Raw genomic sequence first — 16,236 nt, forward strand, 5'->3', positions numbered from 1 at the left:
GCAGATCCATAGAAATTCTTTGGGACAATGGAGCAAATGATTAAGTAAGCCTTGTGTAGGTTTCCCCCCCCCCCCCCGAAATGCTGCATCTAACTCGGTGTGCAATGACTACTTTTTGTTATTATAACTTTTTATTACATATGAGATCCTGATAATGGAGCATAAAAGTAACTTTTCCCATTTTTCTCTTCCTCATTAGTACCTTTAAACTTAGAGTAGAAAGGAAGCTCTCCTTGCCTACTCTATAATCAAGCCACATAGACTTCTCCAATGGCTTCATATTTTTTATTTTATTATAATACTAGCTAAAGTCAGTAGGGAGAGAGATATCAGCCGTTCCAGATAGGCCAGGTCAAGAAACAGAAGCAGCCTGGAATCTAAGAATGTTGTTTTATTATTACGGACTGCAGTAACAGAATCTGGAAAACCTATCAAAATTTCTCTCTTTCCCACTTTACATTGGACAAAATCAAGGCAGGGTTATTTTGACTTTCTTTCTCACCTGTGCTTCAGTTGCTGAACTGCATATTGTGTATCCAAGTCCCTGCATAACTGGCTCTTCATGCCTTCTGCAAGATCAGCTCTGAATTCCTTTACTCTGTCTCCCCTATCAGAAGGATGCTTCCCTCCCATGTGGGAAGATGAGCCAGACGGATTGTTATGTGTAGGAGATAAGAATCCCTCCTTGCCTCATCCGAAGATGGGCCTGGCATCTTACCAAGATGAGTGGACAAGAGTCACCAAAGAGTCATCTGTAAAATTCCCCCACTCTTCCCATTTCATAGCAAACAGCACAGGAGAGCTTATCCTGGGAATCAGTAAGGAGTCTCCTTCATCTTGGGGCTCTTTCTCTATTAATAGTGACAGCAGGTCACAAGGACAGAACTTGTATGGGAATATCAGATGGAACTGTTGTGCAAAGTGTGGAGTGTGGTCATTTCTCCCCCTCTCCTGTGACTTTCTCTAGTTTGGGATAGCCTAGAATGTATCCCAGTTCACATTCCTCTTTCCCATCCATCAGTATTCAAAAATTTCAAAATCTTGAAAGCCTGTCTAGGTTTCTTTCTATTCCATCTTAATATGAAACAAAATCAAAGCAGGAATATTTTGAGATTCCTCCTTATGCTTGCTTCAGTGTCTGGACTGTGTAACTTCTTGTCCAAGTCCCTGTTTAACATCGCTTTCCTATCTTCGCTAAGGCCCATTCTAAATTCCTTTACAGAGGGGATTCATTTGAGGTACATCCTGGCAAGCCTAAGGTTCCTTCTCCCAGTGTTTACAGTGAACTGTAAGGTATATTTCATATAAAGGTTCAGAGTCTTCTAGACCCAGTTTACTAACGCTGCCCGATTCATTCCCATCCCCTTGGAATCAAGAAGAAAGGGATCATCCTCCCTTCCACACGCTACCAATAAGTCTCTGCCTTTTGGTCTCCACTTTTTACTCACCCTGACCACTGGTTATAGATATGCCCTCATCAATTGTCTATAGTAGTTTTCATTATTACTGGTGAATAATAGACCTCTTTTTATACTGATGCCAAGAAAACTACATGTCCATGAAGTTACCAAGAGGTGAAGACAATGCAATAGAAATGTGACTGTTTTGTGTTATTTTGTGGAAGAATGCACTGAAACCTTACCATTTGTCAGTCTTTATCTCTTCTGTTTATTTCACAAAATCCAGTTAGTCCAAGCCATCATTAATTATTCCAGTGTATTTAAAGAATTATTTGTCTATCTGGTACTCAGTGTTGCAGTGTCATGAGAAAGTAATTTCCTCCCATTCCTGAAAAGCTCAAATGACATTAACTTAGCTTTAAAACCATCTCCCTATGATTAATATTGTGTTCATAATCCCTTTCCTCACGGAGGCAGTTATAAGTTATTTTTTGCATATGCTTCTGTGTATAAAAATCAAGAGAACTTTTTAAAGTTTCCTTTTCTTCCATGTAAACATGTTAGAATACTCTCATGTTTTAATTTCTATAGCCATAAAAAGAATTTTTTAATGAATTCTAGGCCTGGCTTTTTTAAACAAATAATCAGTTCTCAAATGCTTTCAGGGCCTTTAAAAGGGTGAGATGGGATGGAAATGCAATAAAGCAGTTGCCTCACACATGGGAGGGGGGCACATATACAAAACATGGATTAGTATATAAAATTATTGGATGAATATTTTTCATTAGAAAATCAACCAAGATATAATTCCACAAGTTATAACTACCAACTCAGACAAACAAGCTAACATAATCAACACCCTAATCAAGAAAGCACCAAGAACACTCCAATCAACACTGACCAGGCAAGCCACTAGTACAAGGGAGGCAACCTTGGCTCTTTTATGACTCGTGGACTTCAACTCCCAGAATTCCTGAGCCAGCCTGGGCTCAGGAATTCTGGGAGTTGAAGTCCACGAGTCATAAAAGAGCCAAGGTTACCTACCCCTGCACTAGTATATAGATAGAAAACAAAGCCCACTCTCTGCTCACACTGATGATATTATTTAGTTGGATAATGAAACGTCTGTAAGAAAACAACCAAGCTCAGAGAGTACCAGAGACCCCCACAGTTCAACCCTGAACTACAAATATTGTCTTGTATCAGTCCCACAAGTTATTTCAGTACGTATTTTGTGTTTTCCAATCCATTCAACGGACCACTGACTTCAGTGGACAAAGCAATTTAAATTAGATGCGATGAAAAGCAAACGGAAGGAGGGCTCAAACAAGTACCTGCCCTGCCCCCTGCAGCTGAGTGTTAAAAAACCATTTCATTTGATCTAACAAATCCATCTCAAAATGACTTTTTTTTCTTCTTCCAAGGAGTCTGGCAATATTCAGAGCCTTTTTCTATAAGTTTAATTTGTAGATTCAGTCTGGATATGAGTTGAAAGATTCCTTTCTTTCAGATAAACATCCAGGATTCTCCAAGGCAAGAAAAAAATGAAAGGAAACAACTAAATCCTCATTGAATCTCCTATAGAATTGGGGGGGGGGGCTGGAGGGGGGCTTGGGATCTTTCAGCCTTATGCAGCAATTTTTAGGGGTTGCAAATGATGAAAGATATCTGCAAATATGACTTCTAACTTTTCCTGGTTGATTAGTGAAGCAGCCTTCCATCAGAAGTATTATATCCAAGCAAATATCTTAAAAACAAAACAAATAAGACCACATTTTAGCACAATCATTTTCAAGAATCTTCCCTATAATTGTCACACCTCTACAAGCCGTTCCTTTAGTTTTCAAAAGTATTGTTGTCAAATACAGTACAATTATTTAAATGTTTAGCTTTTTATTATTGGCACAAGATGGATTTTTCTATTGTAGCTTACATATGTGATTTTCATCTCACACAGAAGTATCTTTGATAATATTGACTTTATATATCAACCTTTCTTAATTGAAAACACGTACATTGAAATGTCTATGATGAAAATATCTTATTAGCCTATTATCAAAAGAAGCAGTATCAAAAGTATCATTTCAATCAATATTGCTACCATTATCAGAATATTGCTGTTTTCTTCCAAAGATGTATTGTATATTTTCTGTCAGATATATGAATGTTTGATAATTAACTCAATTCTCTCAAGTTAGGAAAACAGAATATATCAGTTTAACATTAAAAGATATTTTCGGAAAATATACCACTTATAAAACATTCATCTATTCACTGAATAGAACACAATTGTTACACAATTCAGTTAAATGTTTAATTGGTTGCATAGTTCATTAAATATGCAGTAGGTGACAATAGGAGTATAGGACTTGTTCTTAAATAGTATAATAGATTAAGCATCAGACATCCATATATCTATACTCAGTTGATTAAAGAAGGGATTGTATTAGAAGACACTAGTTGGTTAAAGAAGAGCTTTAATTGACCTAGTTCATTACAGGCAAGAATAATGATTCATGAATGGCTGTTAAAACTATTAAAAGAGGGGACAAACCAGATTACCTTATATTTCTGATCATTGAGGTCTCTTGGTGTTTTCCAGTAGATCCTCAGTAGAATTAAAAATAAGAGAGTTTAAAAGCAATTATAAGCCTATTTAAAAAGGTCTGCAAAGGGTAGACCTTCAATTCAATGGAGAATATTTTCCAGACAACTGGGATGGTTACAGAAAAAAAATTGATCCGGAATTTCCACAAGATGAGCCTCTGGCAATCTTAGAAGAACTTTCTCAGATAATCACTATCAGCCATTTAAGAAACCCTCATCCATCCAGCCGTGCAAAGACAGTCTTAGCCTAGTACTTCACCTTTTAATGACATTATGTCATTTTATAAGAAGTCACAGTAGCAGCCAGCACAAATGTTTTGTCTTTGAAACATCTTTCACATCAGCTTAAGTGACTGAAGATTTTAGTGTAAACCATATGCTCTGTATAGGTACCTTCCATTCCTCTTAGGCAGGGGTCTTCGAACTTTGCCCTTTTATGACTTGTGGATTTCAACTCCCAGAATTCCTCAGCCAGCGTGCCTGGCTGAGGAATTCTGGGAGTTGAAGTCCAGAAGTCATAAAAGGGCCAGCTTTGAAGACCCCTGCTCTTAGGCAAGAAAGCTTGGGCAAGCCACAGAGTTTAGTTCCACAAAGTAAAATTTACTCAGTAAATTTACCCAGAAACTCACCAGTGCTGCCTTAGTGTGTTTTGCTTTCTCCGTCTCTTAACTATGCAAGAACCATCTGTCTGCAAGAGAGACCCATATTAGTTGAGAATGTTCGTTCAGTAGCCGGAAAAGTATTCCTGTTCATTTATTGAGACAGAACAGAACAAGCTGGGTAAGGTCTGAGAGTAGGTGTTATCAGAAGCTATAATTTATACAGGAAGGATATCACAGTTTCGTGAAACAGAGTTTTATTCAATCTGGAAAATTTGCTTCCTAAAAACGTGGTGCTAGTGAAAGGAATTCTCAGGATGATTTTATTTCTATATATCCTTAATACAGCAGCCAGTTTTTAGAAACACCCTGGCTGCTTACGGGTTTGCTTGCTTTTTCTCTTCATCACAACCTCTTATTAATTTTGCCCTTCCCTTATAGCTGCCCGTCTTTGGGCAATTTTTTCAACTCAAATTGGCTCAGCTTCCTCACCATGCTGAATGTTTCCTCCGACTTTGCCTTATTCACAAATGGATCCAGATTCTCTTAGTATATAATAATGATTGCCAGATGTTGCTTGGATATTTAATCTACTATATCCTTGGGAATTTATCCGGCTACAAGCTCCCAGCGCCTGCCTCTGCCCCTGGGATTAGCTTGCTCTCTGCTGGGAAGCTACTTAACTTGGAGAAAAGTTTGAACAGAAAATAGGGCGATGGAGGGCTTAGAGAAAGGAAGCCTGTTCTGTTCCTCCTTTGTGGTCTTAAGGAATGACTGAGCCTCTCGTTCCCAGGGTGGCCCAGGCTTATGTGAATCAAAGGAAGCTGGACCACGAGGTGAAGACATTGCAGATCCAAGCTGCTCAGTTTGCCAAGCAAACAGGCCAGTGGATCAGCATGGTAGAAAACTTCAATCAAGCTCTGAAGGTGAGCACAGTGCCTGTATGAATGGCAGTGATTTATATATTATGCAGCCTCTTCTAGGGCAACCTTAAAGGACTGGGCTGGGCTCAGTGAGTGCGGATAGGGGGAATCACAAGTGGGTTCAGCATATACAGAGCCATCGGTTCACAGATACGAAAGAAGAGGCAACTCCAGAAGGGGAAAGAAATAGCAAGCATTTCCACAAGAAGGTCTCCCCCCTGGCCCGTCATTTATAACTCCTTTAATATGAATTATGCTATACTTTCTATTTCAAAAATCTAATGCAACATGCCCCATTTAAAATTGCACCTTGACCCTTGTGTGCCCTCTGGTTCTACTGTAGCATACTGGGCATGGATCAGCAGCCTGGTGGACTTCTGGGACATCTGAGAAGAGCAGGTGTAGTTCAGTGGTGGGATTCAGATATGTGAACAACCAGTTCTCTGTGTGGATGCCGCTTCCAGAAGTCCATTCTGGGCCTGGGCAACAAAAAATTAGCTACCGGTTCTGCCAAACTGGTGCGAACCGGCTGAATCCCACCACTAGTGTAGTTACATTTTTATTTAAAGCTCACTGTCAGCCGCTCACTATCAAAACAATGCTAACTTGATTTCTCAAACCTATTTGTTTTTTCAAGCTGTGATTAATCCTGAGTGTAATGGGAGAGCGCCCTCTACTGGTCCTAGGCTGCCCAAGATATTGATTCTGTAAAAAGGACAAAAGTGGTTTGTGTGCATTTGTGGAATTTGTATCTGTACATTCTTCATCGTAAATGGCAGGGAAGGAGAGGATGGATGGATGGATGGATCTAATCTAATAGATAAGGAAATGAAATATTGAGCCTTGTAGTGTATTTAATGAAAGAGATAAGGGGCTAGCAAAGGTCTTCTGTTAAAATGGTAAATTGTTTTCTGTACATTATCCTTGAATTCATCTAAAGTTATTTAAGTGTAAGAGCAGAAGGGTGCTCTAGAAAATTAGGTCCAGGCATGCTTGGATATGAGAAGCCAAAGAACAGGTGTTTGATCCTGACTTTGTTCTCTGGGCAGGAAATTGGTGATGTCGAGAACTGGGCACGGAGTATCGAGATGGATATGCGGACCATTGCCACCGCTCTGGAATATGTTTACAAAGGGCAACTGCAGCCTTCCACTTCCTGATCCAGAGGCCGGATTCTCTCGGTCACCGGAATTGCTTGGGCTCCATCTCTCATGCTACGTTGCCAACTGAAGGTATATCATGGCAGAGTCCTTGCCCGCAACCTCTTCCTCTGCTTCGGTGGCTGTTCTTTTGCAGCACCGAGTAAGTGTCCCCCCTGCCTGCCCCCCCCCAGCCCATCTAGATGGCATAAGAGTTGCCGCTGGGACTTTTGCTTTGACTTGCGCTTTGGCTGAGTATCCATGGGCAGCCTCTAGCTGGGAGGAATCATGAAGCAGCCTGACATGGGAATGCACATACCCACAGGAAGGAAAAGAAGCCATGCTTTTTTCCATGGAAGCTGGATCAGTCTGTGCTACGAACGCAGAAAGAATGAAATAAAAACAGGTGGCTTAATTACAAGTGTTGATGTGAGTCATTGGATGGGGTGTCGGTTCTATCGACTGCTTAATCCCATCTGGGTGAGTGTGAAGAAGGATGGAAAGCTCCTTTCTCTTACTCAGACAGAGGAATGGGATGGAGATGGAGAACTGTAGTGTGGCTGGAGCTTTTTCCTCACAAGGTCACCCAGCCTGGCCTCTTCATCCTCTTTTAATTTTCAAATCCTTCCCCTGATGTTTTGCAAGCCTTAAACAAAGGTACCCTTCTCGGATTTAATTTGTCCTAATCTCTCCTAACTCGGCATGTGCCGCATACTTGGGTAAGAGGGGCGTGACGTGGAATGCCAAAAGGGTTCGGCTTCCATTTCTAGAGCCTCGCCTCTCCCTTCACTAGCTTTGTGGTAGAGGGGGCTGGATATTTTAATATGGTCCTGGAATATCCTCTTTTCAAGGAAGCTGCCCATATTCCCCTGGTTCCACAGATGGGTTGCCTTTAGTCTGTTCAGTTCTATCTCTGGCTTGAATGGGCTTCAGCTAGCAAGTCTTCTGCTTCCCTTTTCCTGACCTAGTGTACATTCCATCTGCTTGTGTAGCTGCAAAAACCGGGGAGCTTTTGAGTAAATAATAATACTAGTTATTTATTAAATTTGTTTTCTGCCCATCTCACCACAATCATAATAGTTCTTGTTGCCTTTCTCACAACAGTACTGAGACTCCCAAGCCTAGGGCAGAGTTCGACCATGAAATTTTAAATAATTTATTGTCCTTTGTTCCTTATGACATCTCTGTACCTTTTGGCTTAACCAGGCCTTTTGTTACATCATGGGTCTTTCTAATTATCACATCAAGACACCTTTATATGGAAACACTTTCCACATGTGCTTCATTTGGAGATCAGGAAACCACACGTCTTGGGTGTTTTTGTGCATCAGCTTTTGCATCTGAATGCAAATGCTTTCTGCCCAGACTGTACAGGTAGTCCTCAACTTATGACCAAAACTGAGCCCAAAATGTATATTGTTAATTGAGTTTTGCCTCATTTTACAACCTATGTTGCCTTGGTTGTTAAGTGAATCACTGCAGTTCTTAAGTTAGTAACTTGGTTGTTAAATGAATCTGGCTTCCCCATTGATTTTGCTTGTCAGAAGATCCCAAAACGTGCTCATATGACCCCGGGGCACTGCGACCGTCGTAAATTAGATTCAGTTTGCTAAGCGTCCCGAGTTTTGATCAGATGACCGTGGGGATGCTGCAGCAGATGTAACTGTGAAAAATGGCCATAAGGTTTTTTTTTTTCAGTGCCGTTGTAACTTTGAATGGTCACGAAATGAATGCTTGTAAGTCAAGGACTCCCCGTATTGCTCGTTCTAAAAGAAGCAGTGGGAAATGGATTCTCGGCCTTCTACCCCAAAGATGAGTTAGAAATACTTTTCAATCATAGGTTCACATTTGATTGCAACCGCTGGGTTTAAGCTCCCAATATGCCTTCTCTTAAATGTGTTCGTTTGTGTCCTGCCTGATTATTTTTACAAGTAACTCAAGGCGGTGAACATACTTTATTATCCTCCTAACAAGCCTGTGAGGGGTTGGGCTGAGAGAGAGTGACTAAACAAAGGTCAGCCAGCCAGCTTTCGTGGCTAAGGCGAAACTAGAACTCACCAGCTCCTGCTTTCTGGCCTGGAGTCATAATCACTAGCCCAGGGGTAGGCAACCTTGGCTCTTTTATGATTTGTGGACTTCAACTCCCAGAATTCCTGAGCCAGCATGGTTCAGAATGGAAACCTCTCCCTTTCCCCTCAGCATGGCTGCCTCAGGAATTCTGGGAGTTGAAGTCCACGAGTCATAAAAGAGCCAAGGTTGCCTACCCCTGCGCTAGACCAAACTAATTGTAAATTAATTGTAAGTGAGCCCCGAGGCAAGAAAATTAATTGGGATTTCCCCAAGGCTATTAATTCTCATTTCCTTCTATATTTCTTAATTCATTCAGTGGTCGGTGGAAAAGAGTTGGAACATATGGAAGAATGTAAACTCTGGGGACTCCCACCGCCTCCCTTCTTTGTAGCTGAAAAGCAGCAAGGGATGGATTTACTTTGTTTTTGTTTAGTTTTTAGTTCCAAGCAAGAAACTTAGATGATTTTTTTTTAAGCACTTATGTCCACATATCAGCTAGAAAGACTCCCAGGGCAGCTTTTATATCAATAAAAAGAGAGTCCCTAATGTTATATTTACAGTCTTTAAAAAAAGCAAACGTGACAGTAAAGAAAAAAAGAATGTCCAGGACAGGAAAAAACATACCGGTACTTGGAAACCAATTCTTTATCGCTTTTTCAGCTATATCTCAGTAAAAGGTTGCTGAATGATTGTTGAGGGAGAGGCAAACCCAGCTGGAATTGACTTCTGAGTTATCTACCTTTCTTTCCCTTTCTCTGCTGGTTAAATTGGATAAGCTGAAATACTTGGGCATTTCAGCCATAGGTTTGTTTATTTATATCCCGTCATTATTTTTATAATGGTGACAAACACACACAATATGCCCCTTCCTCCTATTTTCCCCTCAACAATACCTCTGTGTGATGAGGTAGGCTGAGAGACAGGTCCAAAGTCACCCAGCTGGTTTTCATGGCTAAGGCGGGACTTAAACTCTCAACTTCTAGGCCGCACTTCTAGGCCACAAGCAAATCTCAGTATTCTTTCTTGGATTTAAAGATTTTTTTTTCTTGCACCCTATAGAGTTGCAAAAATAGCCACCCTACTCTCCATTTTGTTAGGATATTTTACCAGTAAGGGACTTTCACACATGGAGAGTTCATAGGGTTGCCAGGTCTGCTTCCAAAAAATAGCGGACAAGCGGGGGGGGAGGGGGTTAAGTAGTAAAAAAAGTAGACTGTACAGCTTTAGATTACGTACCATTTCATCATAAAGCTTTTGAATAAAAAAAATGTCCACTATTTTGTGAAAAATATAGTGAACATAATGTGAAAAAAGTGGACTGTCCACTCAAATAGTGGACACCTGGCAACACTAAGAGTTCATGGCTGCTTTCTTTACTTGCATAAAGCTCAGCAGCTTAGACCTCTTTAATTTAGAATCTTCCTAACAAGTTGAATTAAGCAACAAAGGCCTTTTTCACTTCTAAGCTCTCTCTCTCTCTTTCTCTTCTGTTCTCTTCTGCAAAAGCATAAAATCTTTGTAGGTTTTGTAAGAGGCCTGGCTTTCATTTCTCTTTACCTCTCCTCCTTGACATTATCAGCAATGAGTGAGACTCTGTAAATGTACGACAGGTATTCCTCGACTTAACGACCAAAATTCAGCTCAAAATTTCCATTGCTAAGCAAGACAGTTGTTAAGTGAGCTTTGCCCCTTTTTATGACCTGTTACTACAGTTGTTAAGTGAATCACTGCAGTTTGTTCAGTTGGTAACAAGGTTGTTAAATGAATCTGGCTTCTCCATTGACTCTGCTTGTCAGAAGGTCGCAAAAGGGGATCGCGTGACCCCGGGACACTGCAAGCGTCGTAAATATGAGTCAGTTGCCAAGTGTTCAAATTTTGGTCACGTGACCGTGGGGATGCTGCAACAGTCATAAGTGTGAAAAATAAGTCATAAAGTCACTTTTTTTCAGTGCTATTGTAACTTTGAACAGTGACAAAACAAATGGTTGCAAGTCAACAACTATCTATATACGGGTTGGAATACTGATCCTGAAGTGATGCTATGCAACTCAACAGGAGTAAGTTACTGATATATCAATACTGGAGTATTCAAGAGAATACAGAAATCTTCTCCCCTCTTGTAATGATTTCTTGCAACCAGCAGAGGGGAATTGGTGTGTCCTGTGTCATGGTTCCGACAGATGAAACTCTTCTAAGAACTTCAAGGCATTGTTTACCTTAAAGAATCTTTATTCGAGTAGCATAGCTTCGGCACGTACATAGGCAAAGCCAAAAACTGAATTCCCCTCCCCCTTGAACACATAATATCAAAGCACAATTCCCTCCTCCAATTAACAGTCATAAATCACATTCCCCAATTAGTTTAAAGCACGGGCTTTCCCTCCAGCTCTCCAGCCTGCCAATTCTTATCATCTCTTATTTCAACAACCTTGATTCTCAGGCTAAGTTCAGTATTATTATGTCTAGCTCAGGGGTAGGCAACCTTGGCTCTTTTATGATTCGTGGACTTCAACTCCCAGAATTCCTGAGCCAGCCATGCTGAGGGGAAAAGGAGAGGTTTTCAAGCTGAGCCATGCTGGCTCAGGAATTCTGGGAGTTGAAGTCCATGAGTCATAAAAGAGCCAAGGTTGCCTACCCCTGAGCTAGCTGAACTCTCATGCACATCCCCCCCTCCCCAGCATCATCTAACTCTAAAAGCGAAAAGAATAAAATGGCTGCATCTCCATCTGTTGTCAAAGCAAAAACATCTGATGTGAGCAGCGTTGACATCCTGTTCCCTTCCTAAGAATAAAATTTCAATTTTTGTTTCCCAGGTCCTTAAAAGGGTAGGGCAGATGCTAAAGAGAAATTAAATAAGAACATATGTACATCACCTTGGATAACCCCCAATTAACTTCCATCTATTTAGAGCTGTATTTCTGATGAGCTCTCAGTAAGAAGAAAGGAGTGGTTTGCTTATAATGGCACTAAGACAAGGAATGAGTTCCCAAATCATTCTAAAATAGTTGAATGGTTTTCAACACAGGGCTCCTGCTGAAATATGCCTGAGAATTGTCTGTGTGCATGCATGCGTGTGTGTATATTTCACTCTGAAAGTGGTGTTTTTCCATCTTACCTCCCCTCCAGATACTACATCCAAGCAAAGTAGAGAACATTGATGCACATGGGGAGGGAGCCTGAAATGACATGTTCTGTTGGCAAAATTGTGACTCTAGTTGGTATAGCCAGGTTCCTGTGGAATCACCCCTTCCCATATGATTTATGCCGTTCTACGCCCGTTTGCTCCTGAGGAACACCAGCATCCCAACTTCTGTTGTTAGTTGCGAAGTCGTGTCCGACCCATTGCGACCCCATGGACAACGTTCCTCCAGGCCTTCCTGTCCTCCACCATCTCCTGGAGTCCATTTAAGCTCACGCCCACTGCCCAACTTTTACAATCACTTTTTTTAAAAAAAGGATAGGCTGGTTAACACACAGAGTGTGAAATTGATTAGCCTATCTCTGGCTTACTTGGAAGTGTAATTCAAAAGAATTATCTCTTATACAATGTAGCCTGCCTAAAAGATAATTCCCTTCCTAATAGTTACTGCTCCCAAGAGCATTAGCTCCTCAATTGCTCTTCTCGCAAAAATGTTCTTAGGGTAGTTTACAGTGCCCATTCTGATCTCCGTAGTTTATCCCCCTCCTCCGAGTCCAGTTCTTCAACACCATTTATCCAGTGGCTGCACAAATACAGAGGGCCCCTTGATGGCAGTCAAGATACAAATAAAAACCTAATTCATTGCTGCCCCCTGGTGATCAAAAGGTCTGTTGGTCAATCTCAGGTGCTACCAGACTCTTGAACCCTTAGAATAGTGCAAGTTAAAAGCTGTAGATAATAGTGTAACATGGACCCATTCAAGGTGTATAGAGGGCAAGCTGCAGAGGCAATAAGATTTAAGTCAGCATGACTTCCTGCCAGCTCTGGATAGGAAGAGAATATAATAAAGTGTGTGTGTGTGTGTGGTCTTAACCATGAAGCTCTCTTGGGGACTCTGGGAAAGAGGCAGTTACATCTACCTCCTTTGTTATGAAGTTCTGAAACAGAACACACACTAAGTTTGTGCTCCTGGGATTATAAATGAGTGAGTCATTGCTTGAATATTGACTATCTTTGACTGCCATTGTGGCCTGCTTCATTTTCCAGGAACTCAGCCTACACATTCATTTCTTCAACCCATTTCTTCACACAGGCTCAGTCTTGACTTTTTCATTCTCCACCTTCGCTTTCTCAAGAGACTGAATTGGAACCTGCAGCATTGAAGGGTGCAATGTTTTAGCAGCAACAGCAAGAGTTAACGCTGGGCTGAATCGCTGCCCTTGGCATCCTCCACCAGAGACCTGATTAGGAAGGGCTGTGCTTCTGCCCCTGGTGGACTTTGACAAGGAGCAGAACTTTTGCCTGCCGTGTGCAGCAGAAGCTAAGCAAGCTAAAGGCTCTTAAACGGGGTAGGGATTTGCTATTGCTTTGACTGTGCAGTTTGCTCAAGTTATCTCTATAAGCTTATCTTCAGAGAGGTAAGGAGGAACCACAGGGGCGGGAGGTGAGTTGACGTTGCTCTGTGTCCAGTGAGTCAATTTTCTAATTGACTCATTATATTTTTCATTTTGAAAGATTGCAAGCCAAGGAGGAATAGGATGTTAACAGCCAGGAAATTCAGCCGGTTATAGTCAAGGCTGAAAACTGGGTAAAACTGAAGGGGGAAAAAAAAACCAATCTGAAAAAAAAATTCTTCTTACTTTGCTCTGTAGGCAGGAACTATCTGAGGAGTCAAATGCTGATCTGTGCAAGATGAAAACAGAAATGGGAAATTGGAATCCCAAATTCAAACTTCAGAAGGAAAGGGGGCAATTAGTGATTGTTTAAGAGGGAAAAAAAAGAATGTCTTCTTTAAAATACGGTGTAGTGTTTGTTTCTGCCAGTGTATGTCTTTAACTGGACCTTATCTCTTTTGCCTTCTACCTGATTTACAGAATTTTGTCTCCTTCGGTTTGCTTGAGGAAAAGAGCTGTTAGCATTCCAGCTTATAGTCTGATTAAAAGAAAACAGTGGATTATAGGAAAAATAGCAACGTTCTCGAGCATTTTAAAGAGTAATCATTTTGTTATGTTCTCCATTAATGGATGGAGCTCATTCTGCCAATCAGTTTTTCCTTTCTTCACCTGTATTGTGTTTGTGCTTTGGGTCCCGATCCCAAAATACAAAGAGATCTGTTTATTGAATGCATTAATATATGAAGGTAGATTGACACTGTAACATCCCTGGAATAGGCCAGGAATGGAGTGGAGACAATATACATACCTATTTCACCTAACCCAGGCGTAGGCAACCTTGGCTCTTTTATGACTCATGGACTTCAACTCCCAGAATTCCTGAGCCAGCATGGCTCAGCTTGGAAACCTCTCCCTTTCCCCTCAGCATGGCTGGCTCAGGAATTCTGGGAGTTGGAGTCCACGAGTCATAAAAGAGCCAAGGCTGCCTACCCCTGACCTAACCTCTACATTTTCTAGAATGTATTTATTAAATTTTTACACCACTCATCTCGCCTGACTGACTCTGGGCAGTTTACAAATAAAATTTTAAAAAAGCACGGTGATTGAGTGAAACATGGAGATATTGAAGAGAGAGATACCAATCATGAATGGGCATCTATTCCTGCCAATAAAGAACTAGCAAATCAAAATACTTTCTATTTCATTGAAGGAAGGGAAGGAAAAAATTGTCTTAATGATGCGCTAAAGAGTGCAAAAAGAGCATATAATTAATTGTAGTAGCAGAGAAGAAATGTGCCTGATTGAAGAACAGGAGACGCTGCTTTTTTGTGAAGTAGTAAATGCTGACAGATTTAGAATGTACTTTTTTTTCAGCCAAGCAAAAAGCCATTTTTGCATCTTGCATCCATCTTTTGGGTATTACTACTCATCTTTGCTCTCATGCTCTGATGGAAAATTATTACTTTATTCCTGTGCCAAGTGAAGTCAAGGCTAGCCCAATCTGGCAAAATAAGGGAATTGTCATAGGCAATAAAAGTGGCGCATTAAATGCTTCTTTATGTTATTTTTGTTGCATTTAAACTGTCAGGGATAGGGAAGAAAGTCAGATGCCACAATAATTTGACTGGATTTGGATTTGGACTAGATTTCCTTAACATCTGTAGCCTTGTATGCATGTATTGGTGTCAATGTCACCCTCTAACTAGCAGCTAGATTTTTGAACCGCATTGTATTGAATTGCACCTGGCAGGATTAAACCCAAAACAGGTTGACTGTTCACTCAGCATGCAAAATGCTATACTTATATTAATAAAATATAATCTGTATAACATGCTATATAGCACAAACAAGTACCCCAATGTGATGTCCTGCTTCACAAAACTTGTTAAGAAGGTGGCTGGGTTCCCACAACATGTTTCCCAACTCTATATTCTAGCATTTTATATAAATACAGTTACTGACAAGTGTATGCAAAAAAGTTCATGGTAATGTGCATTCAAGTAAAGTCATTAGCTTAAGATCAGGCATGGTGATGATCATAAGACATGTGACACATATTCTTGCAGAATTATCCTCATCCTAATGTGAATGAGAGACCCTAGAGTTATGATCCATTCCAGGGTAAGAAAAACCATTCAAAGTGTGTACTGTTTGCAACTTGTGTAGATGCCAATTTAATCCTTTAATCTCCTCCTGAGCTTTACCAGAATGCAGCATAGAGCTGGACACATTAAGCAGGACCAAAGCCAGTTACAAAACTGCCCTATTAAACCCTTTTAACAAGTTTAACCTGGAATTCTGGAGGAGAGAGTCTTGTCCTCTAGTATTCCCTTTGAGAGAAAATTGGATATCAGATTCTTAGGAACTGAATTAGACTTAATGAGTTGTGTGTAATAATTCTTCTAAGTGTAAGTGTCACAAATTAGATGACACTGATGGTAGAATGGTGCAGTTTGGGCCTTAAAATGGAGTCCCAAATTTAAACCAGGCAGAAACACATTTGATCTTTACTATTCAGGAGAACATCTCACTGGAGTTATTAAGCAATTTCCCCCTATTTGAAATAAATACAAGAGTCCACGCTTACTTGGGTACCAAATCAACAGATTGAACCCTCACTCCACATCATGGCACAGTGCTAATTTGGATCAGATTCATGCATTTCTTTTATTTATTTGCAACACAAAGGCTGTTGAGTGAGAACAAATTCATTTCTAGTTTCCCTCTTTGGAAGGCTCTCCAAAATACAAATTGTGTTGATGATTCATTAACTGCTTTGGAGTAGCTCTGTTTCTGAGTTATTTCAATTAGCATAGATGTTTATTAAGAGAATGAATACGGTTGCTTAAATACCAGCAGCTTGATCAATGTCCCTCAAGGGCATTATTCTGGCACTAGTAGCCTAGTGATGGATGCAGGCTCAGACAATTTCACGATCTCCATCTCTTTAGGACTGCAAATCCTT

General features: G+C 40.6%; 1 protein-coding gene across 1 annotated transcript in view; it reads left to right on the forward strand.

Annotated features, from left to right (window-relative positions):
• The window catches only part of BLOC1S1 (biogenesis of lysosomal organelles complex 1 subunit 1), a 20,523-nt gene extending 13,449 nt beyond the window's left edge, over positions 1–7,074 (forward strand). Inside the window, exons 3-4 of the mRNA XM_015824194.1 lie at positions 5,400–5,532; positions 6,579–7,074. Of these exons, the coding sequence (XP_015679680.1) occupies positions 5,400–5,532; positions 6,579–6,689 (244 nt within the window). The 3' untranslated portion in view covers positions 6,690–7,074. The remainder of the gene's footprint in view (positions 1–5,399; positions 5,533–6,578) is intronic.
• Positions 7,075–16,236: the final 9,162 nt, after the last annotated feature.

The sequence above is a fragment of the Protobothrops mucrosquamatus genome, unplaced genomic scaffold, assembly GCF_001527695.2.
Source record: "Protobothrops mucrosquamatus isolate PMUCROS unplaced genomic scaffold, P.Mucros_1.0 scaffold2158, whole genome shotgun sequence".
NCBI lineage: Eukaryota > Metazoa > Chordata > Lepidosauria > Squamata > Viperidae > Protobothrops > Protobothrops mucrosquamatus.